The sequence below is a fragment of the Mus caroli genome, unplaced genomic scaffold, assembly GCF_978045245.1.
Source record: "Mus caroli unplaced genomic scaffold, Mus_caroli_1 scaffold_18, whole genome shotgun sequence".
Classification (NCBI taxonomy): domain Eukaryota; kingdom Metazoa; phylum Chordata; class Mammalia; order Rodentia; family Muridae; genus Mus; species Mus caroli.
Window position 1 is genome coordinate 56948637 of NW_028227273.1, and position 22626 is coordinate 56971262.

At 45.8% G+C, this 22626-nt stretch overlaps 2 protein-coding genes and 1 pseudogene across 4 annotated transcripts; 1 reads left to right on the forward strand and 2 right to left on the reverse strand.

Annotated features, from left to right (window-relative positions):
* Window positions 1–1875: 1875 nt before the first annotated feature.
* Window positions 1876–2717, reverse strand: LOC110312227 (phosphatidylethanolamine-binding protein 1-like; annotated as a pseudogene).
* Trim10 (tripartite motif containing 10) lies at window positions 2586–12719 on the reverse strand. Its single transcript, XM_021149175.2, has 7 exons — window positions 12009–12719; window positions 10516–10611; window positions 9701–9931; window positions 8941–8963; window positions 7971–8086; window positions 4905–4937; window positions 2586–3538 (listed from the first exon to the last, which is right to left on the reverse strand). The coding sequence occupies exons 1-7, from the start codon at window positions 12435–12437 to the stop codon at window positions 2997–2999; spliced, it is 1470 nt and encodes a 489-aa protein (XP_021004834.1). The 5' UTR covers window positions 12438–12719; the 3' UTR covers window positions 2586–2996.
* A 2291-nt stretch (window positions 12720–15010) lies between these two features.
* LOC147000418 (E3 ubiquitin-protein ligase TRIM15-like) lies at window positions 15011–21781 on the forward strand. 3 transcript variants are annotated; one of them, XM_021149174.2, is made up of 7 exons: window positions 15011–15646; window positions 15978–16073; window positions 17249–17479; window positions 18166–18188; window positions 19582–19697; window positions 20118–20150; window positions 20892–21781. In XM_021149174.2, exons 1-7 carry the CDS (start codon window positions 15281–15283, stop codon window positions 20897–20899), a joined length of 873 nt encoding a protein of 290 aa, XP_021004833.1. In that variant the 5' UTR covers window positions 15011–15280; the 3' UTR covers window positions 20900–21781. The 3 variants fall into 3 exon arrangements, with proteins under 3 accessions (XP_021004833.1, XP_021004832.2, XP_085689308.1); XM_085833182.1 differs by having other exon boundaries at window positions 15619–15697; XM_021149173.3 differs by lacking the exons at window positions 20118–20150; window positions 20892–21781 and having other exon boundaries at window positions 19582–19777.
* The last annotated feature ends 845 nt before the right edge of the window (window positions 21782–22626 follow it).

Below are 22626 nucleotides of genomic sequence, written 5' to 3' on the forward strand. Positions count from 1 at the left end.
GACCTTGAATTCCCACTCTTCCTGCTTTGACCTACAGACAGTGCATACATGTAACACACACAGCTGTTTCCTTCATGTTAAACAGGGCATACTGAAGATTAGGGAGATGACTCCATAAGTAAGATGCTTGCTGGGTAAGCATGAAGACTGGAGTTTGGATCCCCAGAATATAAGTAAAAGCTAAGCAGCTGCTTGTAATCTCAGCACTTGCAGGGAAAAGTCAGGAGAACCCCCAAACCAACTAGCTATCTAGACTAACCAGAACTGGTTGTGAGCTCCAGGTCCAGCAAGGGTGAGCTCGAGGTTTGGGAAGAGACACTTAGTGGAGAGTGATTGAAGGAGATATCTGACATCGACCTCAGCCCCCCTCCCCCATATGCACATGTGTAGCCATGCATATAACCATGCATACACATACACAAAGCACACACACATAAAAAAAAGCAAAAGTGGAAGATGATAATAGATCGCACAGAGATCTACTCTCTGTAAGGACAATAAAGGGCATGAATTTTTATAACAGGAAGAGAACTTCATATATACATACTTTAGAGGTTCACAGTCATTTTAAACACTCAAGTAAAACCAGTACAAAGAAACAGGAAAATACAGTCCATTTTAGTGGAACATGGGGCTTGGGGGCTGTGAGTATATTTTGGCATTATATAGACCCTTGTACATGCCATTATGTTTTAGATATATATTTTGTAGGAAATATTGAACACTCTGGAGACAGTCCCTCCTCTGCAGCACCCCCTCCTCTGAGCAGCCATTATGGCCAAGCAAGTTCCTCCCACAGCAGCCACCACATTTTACTTCATTGTCTTCCCAGTGCTCCTTTTCTGAATCAGATTACCAACAGCTACCACGGTTTGTACATAGCTAGCACAGGGGGAAAATGTTTCTTTCTTTTACTGAAAGGTTCTATATATTGTATTACCCAACCAACTAGCTAGCCATTGTGTTACAGATAAAAGCAAATAAGATTCCTAATTTAAACATGACCACACTTTAGAAGTTAAAATAAAAACTTTCCATTCTATTGGGTAGGTTTGATGGCTGACCATAATTCAACATAAATAGTGAGTCATGCCGATGTATGTGGATCCTAACAGAGCCGTCTTGGCAGTCCTACAGTGTCTTCTCAAGGAGTTACCAGTTTTTATCCAAATCCACTGCAGAATAGGATGATGTGGTGGTTTCAATGAGAATGGCCCCCATAGGCTCATGTGTGCTTGGGTCCCAGCTGGTGAGACTGTTTGGAAAGGATTAGGTGTGTCTTTGTTCGAGGATGTGTGTCACTGAGGGTTGGTTTTGAGGTTTCAAAGAGCTCACACCAGTTAGCTCCCCTCCTACCCCATGCTTGTGGGTCAAGATGTATTCTCTCAGGTGTTGCTCCAACACCACGCCTGCCTGCCTGCTCTAGGCTCTCTACCATGATGGCTATAGACTCTATGCCTCTGAAACTGTAAGCCCCAAATAAACTTTCTTTATAAGCTGTCCTGGCCTAGTGTCTTATTGCAACAGAAAAGTAACTACTAAGATAGACATTTTTGCTTTTGTTTCTTGCCAGGAACTTTTGATTCTGAAAGTTCCCCCGCCCCCTTTTTACTGTATCCAATGCCTTTTATTTTTTGTTTGACGCTGAAAAGACAGCACTAACATACCAAGCAACACCACTGGGTCTTGCTCACCCTGGTTTCAGTGGGGACAGTACTCTAAAAACATATCTCTGAAGATGCACTGTGCCTAGTTCTGGACTCAGAGTGTCTCCTTGTTAAACCACTTATAGATGATACTAGCCCTTTGCCCTCCCCATGAGGAAGAAAAATGGCATGTTTTGCACAACTTGACAATATGGGGTCCACAACACTGCTACTTCCCAGAAAGATGCTAGTACAACTTGTGCATGTAGTCATCCATTCTGCTTGGTAACCCGTGCCAGCCAACAGGGTTCTCCCAGGTGGTATTTCTTATATAAGGCTGCCATTGAACTTGCCATGGTGATCATTAGACCTCTTGGTAAGAATGGGTTTATCACACTTCAGTGGTTTGTCCCATTTGGTACAACAGCCAGAAGTAGCAATGGAGGTTGGTGCCACTGGGAGGCCCAGACCTCACATAATCCAAGAGGACCCTGCTGCTGTTACTGTCACTGCCTTTCATGATAGCCACCAGAAATTTGTGCCAACTTCTTATATTTGGAGTCCTTCCTGCAGGGACCATGTGAGTTTTTGAAGACTAAGGTATAGAGTTTTCCTGGGTCAACCCTTGAAATATGATGGGCCTATTCTTAACTTGGGTGGGTGGACACTTTGCCCAGCTCATCCACCTCCACCTGGTGCTTTGGCCACTCATGTACCCCCTGTAGGCTCAGCAGCTCAGCACATTGGCTGATATCAGCAGGCACAGAGGTGACTAGAGCCCATGGGAGATCCCACAGTGTCCCTGAAAGTCTTGTGAGAAGATGTGTTGAGAAGCCATGTCAGAGGCATGGCACATGATGGTAGAACAAAGAAGATGCTTCCTTTTCAAATAATATTTTTATTTATCCTTCTGGAATTTAATTAATGTATATAGTGTACTTTGATCATATCTACTTCTCCAAAGTGTTTCTTGAAGATATGAAAAAACTAGCTAATATCTTTGGAAGAAAACAAAATGAAGAGGCAAAGTTTTGTTTGAAATCACACAGCTGGTTGATTACAGGGCTTCATCTGGAATCCAGGTCTCGAGGCTTAAAATCCAGCACTGTTTGTATATCTATGTCTGTGCCCATTGATGGCAATGGTGAGAACAGCCAGCAGCAGCCAAGGTCCCAGATACCCGAGTATCTGATGGGCACTGGGGAAAAGGCTTGAACAATGAAGAAACTAAAGGTCCTACCACTTTGTCCCTTACTGACACATGCCAAACAATGTCTAAAAAATTCACTTTTGTGCTTGGTGACCCAGCCGAGGGTCTGCTCCCAAGGGTGCTTGATTCCAGTCTCATACTCAGAGGAGGGAAACTGCACCTTCCTGACAGGTCAGGGAAAAACTGGACCCTCTGCCCCAGAGTCCAAACAAGGGAAAGATCTTCTGTGTAAAGGAGGCAGTGAAGGTATAGATATGCTCCTGAGTGACAGCATTGACGAAGGTTATCCAGCCTACCTCATAGTCAAGAGACACCTGCACCTTCCGGGGTTGCTCCTCCAGGGCCAACCTTGTGGGGAAGGAACCCAGAGCTGAGACAAAGCCCCAAGCCAGCCTCACTGCCCATATTCCCTCCTCTGGTCTCAGCCTCAATTCTCCCTTCCGTCGTACATCTTCTCTGACCACACCTACAGTGCAGCTGCCTCCATGGGCCAAGTCAACATTCACCACCCAAGTGTGTCTCCCCCCTGTAAAACCACATTGGGCCAGGACACAGGTGACTCGATCAAAGCGTTGTGGGGTATCTGGTGAATTCTGCCATTTGTAGGAGAACCGAGCCCGTCGGTGGTCTTCAGAGAGGAGGAGCTTGGGGTGGGAAGTCTGGGGGTCTAGAGAGATATGAGCTATAAAATAAAACAAGGAACATATATGTCAATAGGTCAATGCTACAACCTACTAGGATGGCCTAAAAATCTTACTTCCATACCTGGATGCTAGTGTTGAATCAGCTGTGTGTTCCAGAGCATTGGGTATCACTAAGGAACTGGTTAGACATGCAGACTAAAAATCTGCATCCTAAAAGAATGTCATGGGGATGCATGTGCATTTTAAAGCCAGAAAAGCCAGTTGCAAAGAGTATGCTGCCCTTGCGTGGTCTACCATCCTCTGGAAAACTGTACAGCTCATGACTAGCATTCAAGCCTCCTGTTGGTGAACACACAACCTGCCTCCCACATGGGCACCCTCACAAACTGCCTCTTCATACATAGCCTTACCCATGGCCTCCCACCTCTGTTGCTTCCCCTCAAGTACAGCGTCTTTGTACAGGGGCACACTGATATCGACACACAGCCACTTTCACATCTGTGTGTCATCATAAACACTCTCACACTTTCTTCCCCAAGTCCCAGCCAACCTCACCCATGATCAGCCTCTTACAGGCCTTCCTTACATAGCCAATCATACATCTGTACACACAGTCTCCCCTCTTAGCACAGCGTCCTCATACATATTCTGTCTCACACAAAGTCAGCCTCATGCAGCCTCTGCACACAACGCCCTTTCACACACTACATCGAAAATGGCTACCCTCCCACACAGCTTCCCATTACATCCTCTTCATACATGATCCCCTCCCCAACAGCCTCCCTTCACAACAGCCTACCTCACACATAACCCTTCTGATACCCTCCTACATAATCTCTCTTGTACACAGCCTTCCTCCATACAACTGCCATTGCACACGCCTTCTTCCACACATAGCCTTCCTTACACACAGCCTCTCCCACATACAGCATCCCTTTAAATGAGCATCCCTCACATACAACTACCATCATACACAGCAACTCTCATACATGGCCTCCTCACATAACCTCTCCTCCCACACAGCTTCCTCATACACAGCCCCTTCAACCACAGCCACCTTCACACACAACCACACAGTCTCCCCTCTAAATCATCTCTAGGTTGCTTATATTGTATAATACAACGTAAATGCTGTGCAAATATTTACATTATTAGGAAGTAATGAAAAGGGCAGAATCTTACCATATCACTACAAACCACTGTTTTTCTATCAGGGGTTGAATGTGGAATTTATTGATATAGGTATGTATATATGCTTATATACACAAGTATGTATGCTACATGTCATGTGGATGTATGTAATATGTGTGTGAATGTTTAACATACTCTGCAGAACTCAGAAACATGGTTTTCCGTACTCAGGACTTTAAAAAATTCCCCACATCCTAATGCAGGGTGGCTTACCTGGCTCATAGTCCAACTCAAAGCAGAGTTTTTCTGTGAGGAGGAAATAATGACAAGATGAGATTTCATTGGTCTCAAAACCGCAGAACACATCAGCGATGAGGATGGAAGGAACAGAGAGAAGAATGGAGGTGGAATCCTGTAGACCAGCGCTTCTAAGTTTGTTTGCATCCAAACATCTTAGAGCACTTACTGTGATTTCAAATCCAGACACCCTGGGGCAGGGCTGCAGATATGCAGGTATCTCACATGGGTTACTGATGCTCCTGGCCTAGAACTCAGAGAGAAACCTGCTACCCCACCTCTGAGCAGATAGGGACTATGGATACCTTGCCTTCTCTATCTTAAGACACACATGTACTTAGGGAATAGATAACTAGGTTTATTTTTTTCCACTTGGAAATAATGTTTAGGCCGGTTGTACTGGCTATTTTTGTGTCAACTTGACACAGCTGGAGTTATCACAGAGAAAGGAGCTTCAGTTGAGGAAATGCCTCCATGAGATCCAACTGTAAGGCATTTTCTCAATTAGTGATCAAGGGGGAAAGGCCCCTTGTGGGTGGGACCATCCCTGGGCTGGTAGTCTTGGGTTCTATAAGAGAGCAGGCTGAGCAAGCCAGGGGAGGCAAGCCAGTAAAGAACATCCCTCCATGGCCTCTGCATCAGCTCCTGCTCCCTGACCTGTTTGAGTTCCAGTCCTGACTTCCTTTGGTGATGAACAGCAGCATGGAAGTGTAAGCCGAATAAACCCTTTCCTCCCCAACTTGCTTCTTGGTCATGATGTTTGTGCAGGAATAGAAACCCTGACTAAGACAAATTGGTACCAGCAGAGTGGGGTATTCCTGTGACAACCTGACCATGTTTTGGGGAGGACTGTGGAAGGACTTTGGAACTTTGGGCTTGAAGATCCATTCGTTGTTAAGAGCTCTGTCAGATGTTGTGTAGGAGCTTGGAAGATAATGCTGAGAACAGTGCAGAAGATGGAGGCCTGGTTTGTGAAATTTCAGAGGGAAAATTAAAGACTCTCTTCAGGGCCATTGCTGTTTTTATTGTGAAGATTTTGTAGTTCTGGTTAGCTGGGGCTGAAGAATCAGCTGTGATTAACAAGATACCAGAACTACTAAAGCAAAAACTTTGCATTACTGGGACTATTGATGCTGGTTAGCTGGAGCTAAGAAATTAGCGGTGATTAAGAAGAGACCAGCATCGTTGAGGTGACATCTTCTGGGAAGTGTTTTCTGAAAGCACAAAGAGGCTGTGTTCCAGAGATAGGCAAGGTTGTACTCCTTCTGCGGTGGGACTTGGTAATGTGTAAGGGTCACCCAGGTGGTACTGGTTTTGAAGGCATGAAGGGGCCATGCAGAGGAGCTGAGGCTCGGCACTGTGAGAGGCCATGGAAGGCCATTGGTGAAGGTGCAGCCTCAGTTGCAATTGAAGGCCCAGGACTGAAGGGGTCATGCAGTGTTTTGGAGATGCCAGTACCACGAGATGACCACCAAGAGCAGCAGCAGCAGTGGAGTACAGGCATCTGGAGCCCAGAGGATGACGTGTGTGCTACAAAGGGCATGGCTGGAGAAGTGACCCAAGCCCTTGGAGGAGCCCAGAAGATCGTGAGTTGGATCCCAGACGTTGGACGGTTAGAGATTGATTTTTGCTTTGATTGTGACTGTGCCCTGATATTTTCCCCCTTGAAGGAAGAAACTGTTTTAGTGGAACCCACAGTTAAGAGACTTTTAATTGTAAAAAGACTTTGGATTTTAAAAGAGATGTATATTTTAAAGAGATTGAAATTTTAAGAATATGTAAAGACTGTGGGACTTTTAAAGTTATTTAGATCTTGGGGATGAGTAAGAATGTAAGGGTTGAGGCTTACTAGTGATGTGTTTGTGTGTCAAGTTGACAAGGGGTCAATTGTACTGGCTATTTTTGTGTCAACTTGACACAGCTGGAGTTATCACAGAGAAAGGAGCTTCAGTTGAGGAAATGCCTCCATGAGATCCAACTGTAAGGCATTTTCTCAATTAGTGATCAAGGGGGAAAGGCCCCTTGTGGGTGGGACCATCCCTGGGCTGGTAGTCTTGGGTTCTATAAGAGAGCAGGCTGAGCAAGCCAGGGGAGGCAAGCCAGTAAAGAACATCCCTCCATGGCCTCTGCATCAGCTCCTGCTCCCTGACCTGTTTGAGTTCCAGTCCTGACTTCCTTTGGTGATGAACAGCAGCATGGAAGTGTAAGCCGAATAAACCCTTTCCTCCCCAACTTGCTTCTTGGTCATGATGTTTGTGCAGGAATAGAAACCCTGACTAAGACACCGGTCAATAGTCAGTTTTGATTAGAGTAAAACTTTGTCTACTGTCTAGCCCATTGCAGGAAGTAGGTTTCCAGAAATGTCCTCCCAGGGGAATGTTTTTCATGGGTGTGACATATAGAAATATGTGACATTGTTCATGACTTCACCGTTGGTTGGGGAGCAGAAAGTCATAACTTATATTTCAAACCTTCTTGGCTGGCTGCCATATGACTTCCTCTTCTGGGAAAGGAGTGCAGCTCAGTCCCTATAATGGTGTCTCAGTTTAGACAGCCATTACAATAAAAAGAAGTAGGGGGAAAGGCTGGGCACATAGGTCAGTGTAGGGCACTTGTTTAAGCCCTGAGTTCAGCTTTCAGGAGTGCAAAAAACCAGTGACAGAAAGCAAAGGAGGAAGGAAGGATCAGCTTCCACAGTGAGGCAGATACTGCCACCGACTAGAGTTAACCATCAAAACACACAATGCATCACACTTGCCTCTGAGAATCCTCGGTGATGCAGTCATGGATGTTGTTAATCACTATTTTTCTACTACATTATGTCACAACTGGCCAGATATGTTTAATAGGTTAATCCCCAACTCCCAAATCCTCACTTTTATCATGTCTCTTTGAGGCCACATAGTCCCAAGAGTTAGATTTTACCGGATGTGGCAAATAAGAAAATCAAGGTATTGGAGGAAATTAGATGTGCTAAAATACATAGTGCCGCCACTTGGCAGTGGAGACAGGAGGCCATTCCTAAGCTGGGGGTCTCCTTACCCAGAAATGTCTTCATCTCCTGCCGCAGAGGGATGGCCTGTTGGGGGAAGTCCCGGATCCTTTGGCCCAGCTCTGGAGATATAGCCTCGGGTTTCCGGCACTTTCTGGTTTCACATCTAGGGGCACAGAAATGGCAGAGTCTGGGAATTAAAAATTTTTTTCTTAAAATATTTAAAAAATATATTTAACTTTTTAAATTAAGTAATTTAAAAAATACTAAAAACAAGCCAGGTGGTGGTGGTGCATGCCTTTAATCCCAGCACTTGGGAGGCAGAGCCAGGCAGATTTCTGAATTTGAGGCCAGCCTGGTCTACAGAGTGAGTTCCAGGACAGCCAGGGCTATACAGACAAACCCTGTCAAAAACAAAAACAAAAACAAAAACAAAAACACAAAAATAAACACAAAAACAAAACAAAACAAAACAAAAACCCAAACACTAAAAACTAAAAAAAAAAATCTTAAATTAAAAAATTAAATCTTTAAAAGGTACTTAATTTTATGTGTAAGGGTATTTAGCCTGCATGTATGTATACATATATCATATACATGCAATTGTTCATGGAGAACAGAATAAGGTATAGGATCTACTAGGTATGAGCTATTGTATGGATTCTGGGAACTGAGCCCTGTGTCCTCTGCAAGAGCAACAAGTGCTTTTAACCACTGAGCTACCTCTCCAGCCCCAGAATTATTGTCTTCTAATGATGTCCCCAGACAGCCATCTTTTTCTAACAAGGCCTGGAGGAGTGACTTCCCACATAGAGACTTGGATCCGCTCAGATGGACCCCACTGCTGCACAAGTGGGTAGATACTACAGCACTATCTGAGAACACATTTGAGCATTTGTACATTTATATATGACTGGACCTTAAACTGAGAATGTGGTTTATTTTCACTTCAATAACGAGGTACGTGGTGCATGGATGAATGTCTACGGGGAAGAAAGAAGTAGATACTTTATCACTAACCTTATTAGAGTGCTTCTGATATCCTGGGAGGGGAAAGGAAGAAAGGAAAGAAAGGAGAGAGGGAGAGAGGGAGGAACAGACAGACACACACACACATACACACACACACACACACACACACACAGAGAGAGAGAGAGAGAGAGAGAGAGAGAGAGAGTGAGAGAGAGAGAATTAGGTTCTAGTTTTTCTCTCCCACTTTTGTTATGACCATAAAACCCAAAATACTGCCATATTCCCAGCCTTGGACATTAGGACCAGAACCCAGACCTTTGTTTCATGGGCAGAGTTGATGATACGACCTACTTCTCCCAGCTATAGGCAAAAGTGAGCAAGTTCTACACGAAAGTCTCTTATTTCCCAGTACCCAGTGCATCTCCCTAAATCATGCTCCCGGACCCCCAATAACTCTCCTCCAGTTGAAGGAAGTGCTACAGTCTAGGAAGAACTTCCTGGCCAACGGAGGGGAAAGTTTTGCTTTGGAGGCAGCACCTGGCAGTTGTTTGCACAGTGTGTGATACTTCTCAGGAGCAACCTCCACCTCCTTTTACTGTCATATCCTCATTTCCTCTCCATTCTATGGAGGGCAGGAAGGAGAGACCAAGACTAGAGAGCACAGTGACCAGGCAGCTCTTGGGGAAGCACAGATTACAATCCAACCCCCTGTCCCCATGCCCCACCTCCAGCTGCAGTGCCTAACCGTGTATGTCAAGGAGGTACCAATTAGGCAATAATTCCAGAGACCCGAGAGGCCAGGCCTCACCGTCAGGAGCCCCCTGGCTGGCCGCTTGTTCTTCTCCTCCAGCTCCTCAATCAGGGTGCTGAACCGGCAGATCTCCCCAGTGGCCAGGGAATCAAACTCTTCCTGCTGCTTCAAGATGTCCCCATCTAACCCCTCCAGTTGTGCTAAGAGGGCAGTCTGCTGTTGCTGCAGGAACTGGCTCAGATGCGCAAACTGTGAGATCACCTGTTGCCTCTTGGTGGCCACCTGAGTCTGAGAAGGGAAGATGAGAGCCAAGGAGAACATTTTACTCTCCCCCACATCGAGATCTTCTCCCATCTTTTCCTCCTCTTCCTGTGGCATCTCATCCATCCTTTCTGCCCTTTCCTTATAAATTCCCACTTCCCTCTTGATCTATACCCACACCTCCCAAGGTTAGGCAGTAAAATCAGAACCCCCTACTCCTGCCTGCTCCTCAGCCCCCATAAGGATGTGAAGCTATGTTCTTTCTGCTCGTCACTCCATTTCTGGGAGCGACACAGCCCACCATTGCCTCCCTATCACCACTGTAGCTTCTAAAAGGGGCTCAGAGAAGACCCCAGAGATGCCTGGCCTCTTGCCCTGCACACTGTACATACCACCAGGCTGTTAGAGGCAGGATCACACTAATTCCTGCACTGATTTGATAAGGAAATGAACCTTAATCTCCATTTTTACAGGTGAGGAAGTCAAAGTTAAGAATCGATGGAAGAAATAATATCAAAGACAAGATTCAGATTCAGAGACCTTCACGTCTCTGCTCTGTGGGCCTTAGACTCTGGGAGAAGGAGCTGGGCCTGGGGAGGGTGGAGACGTACCAGGAGCACCTGTATTCTTTTGTTTTCTCTTGACTGGGTTTCTTGAATCTCTTCTCTCTCTTTCCTTAGACACACGAGACACTTCTGTATTTGTTCCTGGGTAGAAGGAGCATGAACTATTAAGATGCAGAAAGTAACTGTAAAGGGATGTCCCTCCCTTCTATGTGTGGAAGCAAAGTGCCCTGGGGATGAGTGTGAACCCCAGCACCTTGAGAGACTCAGGGTCTTCGTTCTTGTTCTCATTTTGAGGCTGGATCTCATGTAGTGCAGGCTTACCTCAAACTCAGGATCTTCTTGCCTCAGTTTTGCAAACAGTAGGACCATAGATGAGCACCACCAGACCTGGCCTTGAGTCTTATTACTCTTGCTTTGTGTCCTAGAGATTTTGAGCAGGGTTTCCCCCATTCTCATCTACCGTCAAAGGTCAGGACTTTGCTTCTCCTTTGAGCCCTTCTCTGGGTTAAACAGCTACCTGCTTTTGCATCTGCCAAGTATTACCTATGATCTGAGCTCCACATGTTCTTAGCTGGAACTGAAATTATGTCACCCAGAGGAAATACATGCAAACGTCTCCCTTTTTACTAGAACCAATAATCTACAAATGATACACAAAGTGAGAAGAAATTTAGATACAAAAATAATTGATGCCCAGTTTTATAAATTGTTCTAGAATAGAGTTAGGAACAAGCAAACACATAAATATCTATGTGTGTGTGTGTGTGTGTGTGTGTTTAGAAATACATACAGACAAGCTGGGGATGTAGCTCAGTTATTAGAGCGCTTGCTTAGCATGTAAGAAGCCCTGGACTGCTAACCCTGCATCAAACGAGTGGGGCAGCATATGCCTATAATCCCTTCATCCAGGGGGTAGAACTAGAAGAATCAGAAATTCAAGGTCATCCTAGGCTATATAATTAGTCTGAGGCAAGCTGGTCTCACTATGAAAAGATCACTAATAAATTGCTACATCATACATACAAATGCCTGCTCATAACAAAATATGATATAAAAGCAACTAAGACCAGTAATGCACTCACTTAATGAAAAATAAAAAAGTATATGCCACAAATATTCACCCAAACAGCCCATTCACAACAGGAACATTGAGTTACACGCTTCAAACAGAACACACTCAGACCATCCCTCCACAAACCAGGCGTTCACTCTTGTACATAAACAAGCACTGTCATTCCCTAAAATCCAAACTTCAAGCACACTTAACTGATACGGGACACACACAGGTTTGATGGTTCATCCGTTCAGAAAGGATTTACTATGGTCTACAAGGAAACAACATAGAACTCTTAATTATAACTCCGTGCTTCTCTGTGCTTCAGTACGTGCCTGGGTGATCAAATAAGGTAAAAAAATTTGGAGTCCGGATACTCCTTCCAGCCCAGAATCCACACCACCTTTCTACTTTCCTTAGTCCAATCCAGCTCTCTCAAGGGTGCCCCAGAGCCCCTTCCTACCCTGTAGGGATCCTCTCCTACCCTGTAGGGACCTGCTGCGTCCTCCAGGAAGCGCACAGTGTGAGACCCATGCTGTCCAGTTTCACGGCATACCACACACAACTGTGCCTCATCCTCCTCGCAAAAGAAGTAGATTTTCTCCCCGTGTTCCGGACAGGCATCCTCCACCTCCAGGCCTCGCGTGGACGCCAGCTGAAGGCGCTCGATGTTCTCCACCACATTGGCCAGCTGCCAGTTAGGCCGGAAGCTCCCTGGGCGGAAGGGCTCTTTGCAGAGCGGGCAGCTGAGGGACTCCTCCGATTCTGGACCTGGGATCTCGCAGTAGCGAGTGAGGCAGCCACGACAGAAGTTGTGGCCACAGTCAATGGTGACTGGCTCCCTCAGGGTGCCTTGGCAGATGGGGCAGTTGACCTCATCTGCCAGGCTAGTCACAGAAGGAGCTGAGGCCATGTCAATCCTACCAGGCCTTCTGACTCTGGAAGTCACCGTCTCTGCTCACCCTCCACACCCACATCAGGCCTGAACACCAACATAGTCACACACACTGGGACAAGGGGCCCAGTTACATCTCTGGCACCAGAGCCCCTTGTCCTGCTCTCCCAGGAGCAGACACACTCCTGCCAACAGCATAGGTGAAGAAATAGAGGAGGAAGGCCCAGGGGCTCAAAGCACCATAAGTTAACTCTCTGGACCAGTTCCCATGGCCTGGAGCTCACTGCAACTTTCTGTCCACCCGAAGCTGCTCACAGTCTCTCAGCAGACCACTGTTGAAAGAGATCTTTCCTTCAGGGGCAGGGAGGAGCCTGACTCACTGCTACTGCCACCCCAGCTCTTAAACATAGCCACCTGTCTCCAGGGAGATTGGAGGTATCAGCCAGTACAAGGCTAGTGGGCAGGGGAGTGTGGGGACTCAGATAAGGCTCTTGAGCTGGGGTGTGCACAGCACAAGGAACTGTGGCGATGCCTCCATGGTCCTATAACAGGCTTTAAAAGAGGGCTGAGAGAAAAAAAAAAAAAAACGTATGAGGGAGGAAAAATAGAGCCAGCATTATTTATTTATTTATTTATTTATTTATTTATTTATTTATTTCCATGACTACATTATCTCCCACTGATAGACGGAAGCGCTTTAAACAGTTTATTTATTCCACCTTGGCTTTATCACATCCTGCTGTTTGGACCTCCATTTTGCAAGCTCCTCCAGGTTCCCTCCAGTCATCCAAGGGGAACCAACAGAGTGCAGGTGACTGTGATCTCTCTGCAAGTCAAAGCTATGTGTCTTCCAGGAGATGCAGTCTACCAGAAACCCAAAGGGCAAACAGACATGGTGGCACATGTCTGTGATCGCAGGACCTGTTATCCAGAGATGGGAGAATCAGGAGTTCTCAAGACCAGCCTCTGCTTGCGTAGCAGCTTGGAGGCCAGCCTGAGCTACGTGAAATGTGTCTTGAGGAAAAAAACAATCAGTGAAAGTCACAGATATGCAATGTGAATGTTTCTGGTTGCCAATGTGAGCTGGGCCCCAATGGAACAGAATTATAAAGGGACATTATTGGGAAACAGGGTATTTTGAATACTGACAGTAAACTCACTAATAGATTGTGAAAGTTCTTTAAATTATATAGTTTTTATTATTATTGTGTATATGTGTGCATGTGTATGTGTGTGTGCATGTGTATGTGGTATGTGTGTGTGCATGTGTGTATGTGCATGTGTTTGTGTGTGGGTGTATATTTGTGTTTGTGTATGTGTGTATGTGTGTGTGTGTGTGTGGGCACTCGTATCCTGGCATAAATGTAGAAATCAAAGGACAACTTTGTGGAGTGAGTTCTTGCCTTCAACCATGTTGGTCCCGGGGCTAGAACTCAGGTCTTTGGCTTGGCAGCAGTAGCTTTTACCTGATGCGGCATCACACCGGCCCATGTTAAATTTTTTAATGACACTGTGGTTGTGTGGATGACTTTCTCACTCTGAGGAGATATATGTTGTATTTATGGAAGAGAGAGCAGATGGCCCAATACTTACAAAAGTCAAAAATGCACAAAGGCATTCATGCCAATATTTCTTCACAGTATCAATAAATTTGAATGTTTCTCATAATAAGAGTGAGAAAAATATTACAAGACAAAAAGAGAGAAAGTAAATATTAGTAGTATATTTAAGTTAGTCCAATGTTTCCAAAATATTTTTGAGCACAAAGTCAACATGAAATACTAGCAACATATCACATGTCTCTGTAGTGATGTGAAATCTTTTATACAAACAGCACATCTCAGCCAGGGCTGACCACAAATAATTAGACAGCTGTTCTAAGGATGCATTGTCAAGTGGGAAGGTAGGGCAGGAAGAAGGGGTGTGTGAAACATGAAAATAGGTGGAATAAAAAGGCCTGGTGAGCAGGAGGGTCTGGCTTTGTCCACAGGACAGGGGAATGCCTAGGGACCCTGTCAGCTTGTCCACAGGGCAGGTGAATGTCTAGGGATTCTATCAGCTTGTCCACAGAGCAGATGAATGTCTAGGGACCCTGGCAGCTTGTCCACAGGGCAGGAGAATGCCCAGGGACCCTGGCAGCTTGATCTCTGACTCAGTTTTTGGGAAGAGCTGGAATCCAAACACCTCAATGCCTTCTGCCTTGTGGCTGTCAAACTCTCTGATCCTTAGAAATCCTCTTTGCCTTTCAATTTGTATCTCTTTCTCCACATTTGTCCCAATGAGTTGTTATTAAATTGGTTGTTCTGGAGTAATTTCTTGGGGTGGTGGTGGTGGTGAGTGCATATTGCCAGATGGAGAGGAACGTGCATTTGGGCTCGAAATTTGAGGTCAGTCTCAACATCACAGGCTAGACTTTGATGCTACTGCCAGCCTCCTAGCCTGAACTCTGGCTCTCACCTGCTCAGCGTGACAGTAAGCGGCTCCTCCCCAACGGCCTCACCCCTCTGTAGCCAAGAGATTCCAGGAAACCCCATTTCCAAGTGACCTTATGATGCAATACGCTGCTCCCCACCCAAGGGACCGAAGGCGACAAGAGTGGCGAGCTAGGTCACCCGCCTGCCCCTGGGAAACGCTGGGTAGTCAAGACGCCCTGGAGTTTGGACCTGCTTAGCTGCTGGGTTCTGGGCGTGGCTGAGGCGCAGCCAGGTGACCTCGCTGAGCTGACATTCCTGCCTTTCTTTCAGCCTCCGATTCCTTTGCTTCTGTGACAGTGACGCACTTAAAAGTGACTCAGTTTCAGGGAAAGGAAATTGGAGTGGACCGAGTCAAAAGACTGTGGACAGGCAGGGGAAGGCACGGTGATGCCCTCAACCCGGTCCCTGCGGGGACTTCACCAAGTAGCCTGTCCTGTCTGCACCCGGCCTTTGCAGGATGCGGTGACCACAGCCTGCGGACACACTGTCTGCCTACTCTGCCTCCCGCGCACCCCAATGGGAGCCCAGCTTCTGTGCCCTCTCTGTCAGGGGGCAGAAGAGGAGAAAATCCAGGCCGCAGTAGCCCCGGTGTCCCTAGGTCCCCTGAGCGAGACCTACTGTGAAGAGCACGGAGAGAAGATCTATTTCTTCTGTAAGACAGACGCGGAGCTACTCTGCGTGTTCTGCAGGGAGGGCCCCGCCCACCAGGCACACGCTGTGGGGTTCCTGGATGAAGCCATCCAGCCCTACAGGGTAAGGATCTGAGGCGCTGCTTCGTGGGGGCAGGATGGTGACCTGATGTGGGTGAGTGAAGGAAAAGGAATAGAGATTTGCTATCTAAAATCCTCTCAGTCCTCCTCTTTGCTCCAGGTTTCCCTGCGGGCACATACACCTTACCACACACTTTCTATCTCCATAGTGCCACCCAACCCAATTCTTGCCCTAGATGGTGATACAATGAAGGTCAAGGATTAGGACTCTTGTCAGTTTGAATCTCTCAGCCTCAGTGGTGTGTCCACAACATAGCACACAGTATTTGCCAGTGGGATTATTCACCAACCCTCTGCTTTCTTCTTTCTGACAGGATCGTCTCAGGAGTCGGTTAGAAGCTCTACGAATAGAGAGGGACAAGATAGAAGATAGGAAATGTCAAGAAGACCAGAAGCTCCAGGAGGTTCTGGTAAAGATCACACACACACACACACACACACACACACACACACACACACACACACACCTATGGCTGTCTGTTCCTTTGTTCTAGTTTGTTTGTTTAGGTACAGAGTCTCATGTAGCTCAAACTGGCCTCAAAGTCACTACTTAGTGGATTCTATTTTCTCTGCCCCCACAGGTGCTGGGATTACAGGCATGTGCCACCATCCTAACATTTTGGGTAGCTAGCTCAGTATGAACAGTGGTTGCGTAGAATACATGGAGCCCTGCATTCAATACTCAGCACTGAATAGGAGTGTTCTATTATTCCAGCACTTGGGTGATGGAGTTAAGAGCATCAAAAGCTCAGTGTCAGCTTTGACTTCATTGTGAATTGAGTTTGAGGCCAGCCTAGGACACATAAGACATGGACATGTATCTCAAGAAAAGAAATAAATTAGAACAGTTATTCAGGAGTCTAAAGAAGATATAGTAGTTAGTTTTGTGTGGTTAGTTTTGTTGTTGTTTTTGTTTGTTTGCCTAATTGACTCAAGCAAGGGTCATCTGGGAAGAGGGAACCCTTCCTAAACGAGGAATTGAAAACAAAAATCAGCCGAGAAAAACATTTCTTTCAGATTGGCTGTATGTGGTAAGTCTGTGAGACGTTGTGATTATTGATTTGGGAGCATCCAGCCTACACTGGGTCCGTGGTCCTGACTATCTAAGCAAGCAGGCTGAGCATGCCACGGAGAACCTGCTGTTTCTTCACAGCCTCTGCCTCTAGGTTCCTGTTTGAGTTCCTCCTCTGGGTTCTCTCAATGATGCACTGAGATGTGAAAGTATAAAATGAAATAAATCCTTTCTTCCTCAACTTGGTTTTTGTCAATGTTCTATCATAGCACAGAGAAGAAAACTAAAACAGTAGACTATTATAGCTATGAAAGGATTTTTTTTTTTAAGTTAAGTGTGACTCTAAAGAGTTCCATATGATATTGCTACAATCTCTAGCTAAGACAACAGCTCAGAGCTCATCATCTGCAAGTTTATCTTGGGATCTATCTCTTTCTACCATTGTATTATTTAAAGAAATGAGTCCTTGAAATGGCTTACTCTTGTCTCTTAATCAGTAAGTACACAGATGATCCTTATGGGAGCCAGTTCTGAGCCTCCCTCTCCCCGACCCCACCCCTGATATCCTTACAGATGCAGGTTGAAAGCAAAAAGCATCAGGTAGAAGCTGCTTTTGAAAGGCTGAAGCGGGAGCTTGTGGACCAGAGATGCCTCCTGCTGAACAGGCTGGAGGAACTAGAACGGCAGATCTGCAAGGAGAGGGAAGAGTACATCAGCAAAGTCTCCCAAGAGGTCGAGTGGCTGAGTACCCAGGTTGAGGAGCTAGAGGAGAAGTGTCAGCAACCAGCAAGTGAGCTTCTGCAAGTAAGAGACTCCACAATTCTACCACCTAGCGCGACTGCAGAGGGTTAAACAGGAAGCAGGTGCTGGAAGGTGCTGGGGATTACATTGATTGAGAAGGTGTGTGTGTGTGTGGGGGTCTGCTTTTTATGACTCAAAAGACTAGAGAACTTCCCAAGGCATGCATGAGGATTATGCAAAGATGGCCATCATCAGACCATCTTGAGTTTGGTGTTGTCAGCTCCTCCCACTTTGTCACTTGGGTGACTCTCTTAGTTTCTCTAAGCATGGGATGATTGTTTCAGGGAGAGGTAAGCCATGTAAGGAATAACCCATGTGTGGTGCTGAGCATGGTCCCTGAGAAACAGGAAGAGCACCATCAATAGCCTTGTGTGGTTACCAGAATCCTGCCCCACATCGGTGCCAACTTTGAATTCAGACTGGTCTCTGCTCTTTATCATTTCTTAATCACTTGGGGGTGGGAGGCGTGGCGGGCAGAACAACCAGAGCAAAGGAACTGGCTGGCTGCAGAGACCTACCTACTTTAGTCAGGAAAAAAGAAGAGAGCAGTGAAATGCACACTAAGTAATTAAGAGGCTCCAGCACTCTGGGTAGGAGTTTTTAGCTGATATTAAGACAGAAAGAGCTAGAGTCCCTGATGGGAAAAGCCATGTGGAAATTAAGTACATGTTTTTGTGTTTCTTTTGTAGGATGCCAGACTCAATCAGAACAGGTAAGGCCCTCCCCAGTTCTGCCTCCTTTATGTGCATCTTATGACACAGCAATCCATCTGGACCCTTGTGGATGGTTCCAGAAAATACTGATGGATACACAGGTCACTCCCTCTCTTACTATCAACTCGAACTCAGTAAAATGATGAGTTGAACTTGGTCATCGTGGCTCATGCCTTTAGTCCCAGCACTTGGGAAACTAAGGCAGAGAGGCACTATATGTTCGAGGCAAATCTGGGCTACAGAGTGCGAGCCTACTTCAAAATAAACAACTAAATAACTAATAAAAATAAATTTACTGGTTTTGGTTGACCAACACCAATTCCGTTGGTTTTTGAGATGTGACCCTCAAAGCAAAGTTACATATAACAGTCATGGGTTTAGAATGGTCCAGAAATTTTTAAAAAATTATTTGTATTTTATGTGTATGGGTGTTTTGCTAACAAATATGCTTATGCACCGTATGTATGGCTGGTGCCAGAGGAAAACAGAGGAGGCAGGGAGATGCCCTGGAACTGGAATTACAGATGATTGTGAGCCACCATGTAGATACTGGATACTGAACTGTGGTGTCTGACATGACCAGTTCCCAGAAGTATCTTTAATCCATGAAATATACTTAGTATTTTAGTATCTGAAAATTCTAAAGCCATTTAAAAGTGTCTCCAAACATGCTTCTCGACGAGCGTTAGGATTAAAGTCAAGAAGCATGTGGTGGGAATTGTGTGATAGAGCATCTGAGAGAGAAGGGCCTATACAAAGTCACACAGACAGAGTAATGAGGACCGCAAAGGGACCAGAATCTCCCTCTGCCCAGCAATTTTCCCATTGTACAAACCAGCACACAGATAGAAAGAAGCAGGGCTGTTTCTCCATTTCTCTCTAGAGGTAGAGAGGGGTGATGGCCTCTGCCCCTTTCTGCTGGAAGAGACTCAAGCTCCAGTTGCTCAGGAGGAAGTTAAAATTAGCTCCTCCTGCATCTAATGAAAAGTCCATCATTTCGGAAACCATTCTTACCTACAGATGGTAAATCAATTATCCTGAATCTAATTTTTATAGCAGATACTAAGATCATCATCCTTCAGTCCATCTTTTCCCTGTGTCCGTCTCCCAAGTATTACTTTTGAAGGCTGGAGGGATGGCTAAGCATAATTAAAAAACTGATTGTAGCTTTTCCAGCGGACTGCAGTTGGGATTCCTAGCTCCCAGATGAAGCTGCCCACAATAAACTTAACTTCAGCTCTAAGGCATCTGAAACACTCCTCTGACCTCTTACGGAAGACATACACTCACACACACACACACACACACACACATACACACATATATATGCACATAGATAAAATGAAGTATTTTATTTTGGGAATTTAAGTTTGACTTCCAACTTGTCTGCAGGTACGAGATGAAGACTTTCGTGAGCCCAGAGGCCATTTCCTCTGATCTTGTCAAGAAGATCCGAAACCTCCACAGGAAAATACTTAGCCTCCCAATGATGATGAGGACATTTTCAGGTAAAGGGGTTCAGGATCCCATTAGGTGTTCTACCTTCCACCTGTCTCCATCTTTCCTCAACTTCAATACCTGGTTCTAGTAGGACATGCCTGTAATGCCAACTCAGGGAGACTGAGGCAGGAGGATCTTAAGTTTCAGGCCAGCTTGGACTACATAGTGAAACCCAAACAAAAATAAGCAAACCGCTTGGGTTAAGCATCTTTTCTCCTCATAGGTTCCCACAAGACCTCACTCTACTCAGGTTATAGTTCCCCAGATTGTGGTCTTCCCTGTCCAAGGATAGAGGCACTGGAGGTCCAGGAAGGTGAAGCACACTTCTCTTGTATCCCTGTCCTCATGCTCTAGCCAGGACACCCTCCCCTTGGGAGTATCTGTAGGAGATATTAAGTCTCACAGATCTTTGTTTCTGCTTTCTTCAGAAAACTTGATGCAGCATTTGGAGACAGATTCAGGTAATCAGCAAGGACTCTGGAGGTCGGGGTTTCCCCTGATACCCATTCCACCCATGGCCACAAACAGCAATGGGATGTGCTTACCTGAACCCTGACTGCTGGGGGTCTTGGGTCTATTAACCCTTTTCTTCCCACCATTGCTCCTATACTATAAATCCATTTGAGCATTTAATGAATGTATGCAAGGACCTCTGCACAGTACCTGACACACAGTGACTGGTAAATATTCTCAGTTACGTGTAGACATTCATCCATAATATGTATTAAGCCCCTACCTTTGTCCAGAATTATGCTAGATTCTCTGTAGATTTGAAATACTGTCTATTAAAAACCTAGCTTTTGCTGGGCATGGTGGCACATACAGTTACAACCCCAGCAGTTGAGTGATAGAGGCAATCAGACTGCCACAGGTTTGAGGTCAGCCTGGGCTACAAAGACCCTTTCTGGGGGCAGGATGTAGGGAGGGGCTGGGTTCTAAGGATGTATTAATAACTTCCTGCTAGAGCTTGCTTGCCTACCCCATAAAGCCCTAGTGCCACAAAACAGGGACCAGGGGAGAAAAGAGCAAAAATATTTACTTTCAAAGTGGAGCTTAATTGTTCCCACAAGCACTTGTCTGTTCTTATATTGATCCCTCCTTCTCTAACGTACTGTAGAAACTTTACCCACACACCTGGTTAAAATGCAAGCTCTTGTTTGGGTAGCCTAGGGCAGGGGCCAAGATTTTGTGTTTCTTAACAGGCTCCTAGGTACTGTGCTGCTGCTATTCTGGCCACTTCACTTTAAGAAACAAATCCTCAGACACAGCTGTCACTCCTGTCCTTCAGAAACAGAAGCCTAGGAAGCAGGCAGCCTGGATGGATGCTGCTCCATCCTGAAGCAGGGAAGAGGTGTCACTCTGGACCCACAGACCACATCCCCAAGTCCAGTCCTCTCTGTAATCGCCACTTGAGTGGCAGCTGCATCATGAGAATGGTCCCCAAAGTGTCCAAGCTGAGGGGACGGCAGGACCTGGGCACTGAGGACAGTGTCTGGACCATACTTTTGCTCCAACTGGCCAGCACCCAACTGCCATGCAAAAGGAGACACAGCTGTCCTGCGCAGCTGTGTAGATGTGACCAGGTGTGGGAGAGACCTGGCAAATGTCCCACACCAAGGCTTCAGTCACCATCTTTTTCTAACCCTATCCCACCTGGAAAGTAAGTTCCTCTGCCTGCCTTTGACAGACTAAGGTGGAGCCAGGGAAATGTGGCAGACACACCAGCACCCTGGAACCCAGCTCTGTCCCTAGCATTCAAATGGGAATCTCGTGTAGCAACTCCTTTCAATCCTGTTCCTGGACACGGTGATCTCTCTGAATGGAGAGCCAGCAGACAGGAAGGCATTGCCCTAGACACCAGCAAAGCTGAGTCAATGGGATTTGGAAGGTAAACAAACAAAAAGCTGTAAAAGCTTCACAATGACCACTGTACGGTAACCAGGAACCTGTGACTTGTACTAATTTATGACTTTTGGACACAAAGCTGGAGATGCTACAGGGCTTCATCAACAACTCTGGGCGGACCCCAAAGCCCCTTCAGCTCATTTATCTACGTTTTGAGAGGATGTTTTAATAAAATATGTAACCTTTGTGTTTTGTGTCTAATCTGTTTATTGTGGCAACTTATAAGGATGGGCAAGATTCTAGTTTCAGTGTTTAAGGCCTCTGAATGATCAGGTGTTAAAGGACTGGTCAGAAGGGTGGAATGGCTAGGAGGTGGCGTCTTTGGGTCTCTAGCATATGCTCTGGAAGGGGACTGTGGGGGCCTGGTTCGTTCTGTTTCCTGGCTGATGAGATGTGTGACTGTGCTGTCAAGCACACCTGCCAGGATAGGTTACCATGACAGAAGCTAAAAGCATAGAGACCGATGATCAAGGACTGTACCTTCAGAACCATGAGCCTACACAAACCTTTTTCTAGGTTGCCCCAGGTATTTTAAAAAGTTTTTACCCCTCCTAGGTGTGACAGTATAAGTCTTTAAATCTCACCCAGTGAGTCTGAGGCAGGCCATGTTTACATAGTGAGATCCTGTCCAGTCCTTTAATTGTATGTATGTATGTATGTATGTATGTATGTATGTATGTATGTATGTGCTTCATAAGTGCTAGTACAAGGAATAAGGATACAGGTAAGGTTCCTAAACCCATCTGTAAAACAGAAACAGGCCACTGAGAAATATCATTAGGCAGAGAGCCCCAAGGGAATTCTGAAAATCAGGAGCTTAAGGCAGTAGAACAATTCTGACATTCTGAAAGAAAAACAATTTTGAAGAATCCCTTAAGTGTATGAGTGAGATAAACATTTCCAGATACTGAAGGCTTTAAAACTTCCAAACTCACCTCAGAAGTTATTAAATGTGTGACAAAACCACAGTTAAGTTAGGAGAGGAGACACAGGGTTCAGATATAGGACCAGGGCTTGGGATGCCACCTGGGG